Below are 5,714 nucleotides of genomic sequence, written 5' to 3' on the forward strand. Positions count from 1 at the left end.
AGAACGTCGAATCTGAATCACTTAAAAAAAACACGGGGGTGCTTAACTTTTTTCCAGGTGTATATATGGAATGCACTATATAACCTTGAAAAGCATGTGATTTGAATTTTTTCCCCTCCATTATTAAAAGGTAATTTCTTTTCAAAATTCCCATAGTTTACCAGTTACAAGTTTCAGATAAGAAATGGAATATGCATTTATTTGGTTTTAGTGTGTATCTAAAAATAAACATGGTACTGTGAGAATTGTTTATCTATAGGCATGGCAGTGAGAGAGTTATTTAGAAGCTATAATACTATAGACCCCAAGGCTGGTGGTAAGATGATGGTCATAAAATATGTACATTGTATTACAGTGTACACTAACATTGTGAATACCATCAACAAAAATACAGTAATTTTCTTAAAAGCTTGTATATTTTCATGGCTTTTATCTGTAAACACAAAAATAGTAGCTAGTATTAAATCCAGTTTTATGTATATATATTTAGCTTTTGTTTCAAATGTGTTTTTCTTTTTTATATCTCTTTTTTTTTTGTGAACTTCCACTGTTGAATTGTGACTAAAAACATCTAAGTACATGTATTTGAATTCATTTAAGATAGTATCAGCTTACTGAGCTCTTATGAATGTTATTCATGAAGCACTAAATAATTTTGGAAAGATCCTTTGTGCACAGAATTTATAATACTAGGACAAACTAAAATATTTTAGTTAAAAACTTGCTATGACCTTTGACTTTTCAACAAATTGTTACTGCTTATGCGGTTTACTTGTAAGAATGTTGCTTTCCACTAATTTACTTGATGAATGAGTAAGTAATAAAAATTGGTCTATTTTATAATATTATAGACTGACAAATGTCAAGATGATCACTAATGAACATTATTCTTTTCAATTGCAATTATTAAAAAAAATATTTACAGTTATTAATTAACTTGATTATTTATGTGAAAGTAATAAAAATGATAAACTTATTTTATCTTTTAGTAGTATTCTGGTCAGTTCATCTAAAGTTACTCTTTGATGCATTTCAATGTAACATCTCATTCTTAATGGTTCTTTTGTTCTTATGACTTGTTCAAGGTTATGGATATGGAAACACTGTTAACCGAGATATGATTAACCCATCAAGTCCAATGGGCTATTGTCCACATTGCTGTCAGCCTCTTTATCACATTGTTGCTCATAGTACTCACCTTCCCAGTACTTCACCACCACTAGTTTCAATGTTTTCTCATCATGCTGTAAGTGTTTTCATACACTGGTTATTTTGACAACAATTTTCTTTTATTAGCAGTCTGTTTAATTCAGCAATAAAAATAAAATATTTCCTCAGTGCTAGTAGAAAGTCTATAGAGAAATATCTAGCAGTAACTCTTTATTGATAGCTGCATTTTTAAAGTTTTTGTTAATTTTTTATTCTGATAAATTACCATGTATTTTTTTTAATACATAGTTCTCTAAAGTGCATGTCATTGACAGATTACATTTATTTGTGAGCTGTATTGAATTATTTACATTCCAAATTAGTGTTTAGGGAATGTGAGAAAATACTTGCAATTTCTTAGTGTAGGAGGATAGATTTTCTCAAAAGTCTTCTTGACATAAGTGAAACTTCCTTGCACTGAGCTTTTAAGTTAACCCCTTCCTACCTGGCAACAGTATATTGCCATTTCTGCATTTAACTTTATAACCACTTAACATTTTGGGAACTAAGTTACATTTATTTGGGGAAATTTGCAACTTGTAATAAAATTCATTATGGATATAACTATATACTATGCTGTTATGCAATAAGCCCACAAACATTGATCTGAAAGTCAGGTTTCAAACTTGTTTATTAACAATATTAAAGTCACAGGTCTGATGATGTCATATGCTAGCCAAATGTGTTTTAATAAATTTGAAATAAAACACTGTACACAACCTACCAGTAAATAAATAGACATCCACTCTGGAAAGAATGCTGTTTTATTAAAGAAACAAAGGGAACAAGATTACTTATTATGTAGTGGATCTGCCATTTATAATATTTAAAGGATAAACATGATTGACATTGTATTTAAAATATCTGACATCTGGGCTCGTAGGATTGCACCTCACTCCTTGCAAAGAATTTAGGTAAGGGTATCCCTAGAATTTAGTTGTTTAGGATACTTTTACAGGGTACTTTCAAGAATGGACCACATATGCTCAATAGAGTTTATATCTGGCCACTGAAGCCTGTTTGTGAGAGTGTAGTAATGCTTTTACCTTCTAGCCATCATTTTGTGATTGGGATCAATGAACAGGGATTTAAAAGGCCTCACTCAAACACTTTGAGTCATCCCTTCACATACCCCTAACATCCCAAATGACACCAATACCATAACAGAAACATTGACATATTTTGTTGTGGTTTACACACAGTTCATAAGAAGGTCCTGGAAGCAAGCTCAAATGCATTCGTTATCTGAGAATTACATATTTCGATTTGTTGGAAAACATTATAGTGTCCAAAATAAAGCAACATCATTTGCTAACTTCAGTATTACTTGGAGTGTGTAGTGGCTTCTGTTTAGCTACTCTGCCATTATAACCTATGTTGAAGATGACTTATGATGGTATTGGGGCAAATTTGCATTTGTCCTGTAACAGTTGAAGCTCTTTAACGAAGTTTATTGTCCACAGTTCTCCATATAGCATGAAGAGTCCAATCAATCTGTTGGTTTTAGGGGTCTGGTTCATTGCTGTTTTCTGACATGACTGGAACTGCATTGTCAATGTATTCACTTTGGACAATTGTATTTTAAGTGACCAGATGATTTCTCACTGTCTTTGCTTGCCCATTCATAGTTCAACTAAGTGATCCTATGAAAATATGGTTAATTTTTGCAATTCTTTTGTTCTGGCCTAGCTATATGTATTATGTGTTTTTTACCAAGCTATGCCTTTATTTATCTGTTGGGTTTAGTTGCAGATGATATCTTTGTTAAAATCTATATAAATACTACATATTAAGTATGTTAGTATATATTATTTATAAAATACATTTTATACATTTTAGAATTTTGTACAGCTTGGTCAAAAATACCATCCTCTAATCTCTTGCCAGGAAGAAGTTTACCCTTGTAATCCATCAAAGCAACTGTCAAAATTATTATTTCCACAAAATAAACAAACAAGTATGGGAACCACTAAGATTAATTTATTAACTTTATGTAGCTTACAAAAGAAATAAAAATAAAACATGGTAGGTTTCAGAATTAGCAAAAGGTTTTGAAATTTAAAATTCATATTAGGAAAAAAAGGGATATCTATAACATTAAGATTGTGAAGAAGAAAATATCAGCTTTCACATGATAAATTTATGATCTTCTTAGCTTTTGAAGTTTGAAAATTGTAAAACACAAAGTGCATTTAGTTGAATTTAACAACTTTTGACACCACGAATTTAAAAAATTTAAGGTTTTCAAACTATTTGAATTGCAAAGAATTGCCATACATGTACAAAGATCACAGATTTGCATCTGTGTTCTGTAAGCTGACAAGTTTACTGAGGCAGGCACGAATTTTAGATATTTTCATCCCCTAAACAAAAATTACAGTGGGATGAAACCAAAAACTGAAATTAGGATTGACAGTTTGGTTTTAGTTATTACTTTATCCAAAAACAAAAGTGAATGAATTTTATATCAAAATAAGATTAGAAATCTGAAAAATGTCAATTATAGTTTTAGAGGGTGTATCTCAGAGAATGTTTTATAATATAATGTTTTGTGCCCCCAGAAAAAACAAAACAAAAGATATACCAAGCTGGAAGATTAATGCTTGATATTATAGGCTTTATAAAAACAAATATGAGAAGTTGAACTAAAGTGGTCTTGTTGTATACTTGTATATATATATGTCTACGCATACATACATATATGATTTTACCAAATCATATAATTACTTTGAGAAAATACTAGCGTGAATCATGTTATTTTGTTTCAGATGTGAAAGTCAATGTTTTGAAAACATCTTTAAAAACCTATTATTTTTGATTGATGTCTTAGTATTATAGCATACAGGAAAATTTTTCATGATAAAGTATTGAAAAAAATAAGTATTTTATACATCAGTGTGATGTTTTCTGTGCTTGTGGCTTGATATTACATTTAATTTTTTGTTTATTTTATTTAGCGTATACCAGTTGTTCCAGCTAAAGCTCACACAAATAGCTCCCAAGAAAAATTTATCAAACCAGCACCTCCAACAAATTATCCATGCCATCCAGTTGTTATTTCACAGCCAGGATTAACTTCTGGAGACAAAAGCTAAATCAAGAACCACAGGACATAGTTTGGGTTCAATATAACATGCTATAACATATAAAACTACCAATTTTTAAAAGGAAATATTATTTAGTCAATATATAACAAGATGAAAAAAGAGAAATACATGTTAATATCATTAATAAAATAATCTCTGTTTTTAAAGTTGAGAAATAGATATTTTTTCGGCTTTTTGGTGTGATTCCAATTCAACACGAGCCTTGCTTGAGTCTTTCAAAATATTTGTAAATTCCAGCCATTGGGATGTATTTTGTTAATTTTTTTGTAAATAGGCATTATTTTTCAGTTTGTTTTCATAATTAAGCACTGGTAACTTGCTTGTTAATTTGTGGTGCCTTTGTAAAATTCATGTGTATGCATAGTAGGGTTTTTTATTGTGTATACTTGGAGACATAATTTTCTTCACTTGGCTGATAAGACTATTTCAGTTGTTGAACAGTTGACTTCATTTAATATAAATGTAGCCAAATAAATATTAGTTGAGGTGTATTTTACTTCATTTGAAATTGTTTTAAGGACTTTTAATTGATAATGGCTGAATGGAGTATTTACTGTTATGCATATGAAGTGGTACATATAAAAAGAAAACAAAAGTAGTTTTAATTTTGTTAAGGAACTTAAAAGACAAATATCACGTATTTCTGATTAATAAACTATTAAAACTAACCCTTTCTATTTCTTAAACTGTGTACTGATTTTTTTGAATTACAGATTTTTAAAATTTGCCAGTTAATAGTGAGAGTAATTTGACATTTGGAAAGCTCATGAACCATCATCACTGCAATAACTTAACATCAAAAATTTATGATATAGTAAAATGTGTAAAAGTTTGCAACAGAAACTGAAAGTTGTTTTTCAAACATTTTACAAAATGTAACACATATGGCACATTGTATTGAAGGTCATTATAAGTTCCTCCAATAATTTTTTGTAAATGAGTATAATACTTTATATAAATGCATTCTGTAAGTCAAAGTTGCTCCTGGTACTTGAAAAATGAATCTAAAGTTTATCGCAGGGCTCATCACTTTGCTCAATTCGGCATAAATAATACAATAATTTTGTACTTAATAGTAGATTAATGGGTTGATAAAAAATGTAGAGAAACTTGTGTTTGTTTGAGACTTAATGATTAATGAAAAATATATTTAAAATTCAGTTGTTCTATATGTTTTAAAAGCTCTTTTTATAGTTTTTTACTTTGGACAAATAAAATGAAACTTAAACACATTTAACTTAACCTATTTGAGCTTCATCTTTCTTGTGTTAAGAAAGTAAATTAACTATATGTTAAGCATCTTAACAGATTTGATAATCTATTTATTATTCACAGTATAGAGTTGTTCTGAATAATATATATGGTTAGTAGAAAATCACAGTTTGGAAATCAATTTCC

At 29.4% G+C, this 5,714-nt stretch overlaps 1 protein-coding gene across 1 annotated transcript in view; it reads left to right on the forward strand.

The window, feature by feature from the left end:
• LOC106466736 (coiled-coil domain-containing protein 6-like) overlaps positions 1-4,459 on the forward strand; it is a 47,996-nt gene extending 43,537 nt beyond the window's left edge. The window contains exons 7-8 of the mRNA XM_013927039.1: positions 1,086-1,246; positions 4,167-4,459. Of these exons, the coding sequence (XP_013782493.1) occupies positions 1,086-1,246; positions 4,167-4,304 (299 nt within the window). The 3' untranslated portion in view covers positions 4,305-4,459. The remainder of the gene's footprint in view (positions 1-1,085; positions 1,247-4,166) is intronic.
• The last annotated feature ends 1,255 nt before the right edge of the window (positions 4,460-5,714 follow it).

This window comes from Limulus polyphemus, unplaced genomic scaffold (genome assembly GCF_000517525.1).
Source record: "Limulus polyphemus unplaced genomic scaffold, Limulus_polyphemus-2.1.2 Scaffold2365, whole genome shotgun sequence".
In the NCBI taxonomy this organism is placed as follows: Eukaryota; Metazoa; Arthropoda; class Merostomata; order Xiphosura; family Limulidae; genus Limulus; species Limulus polyphemus.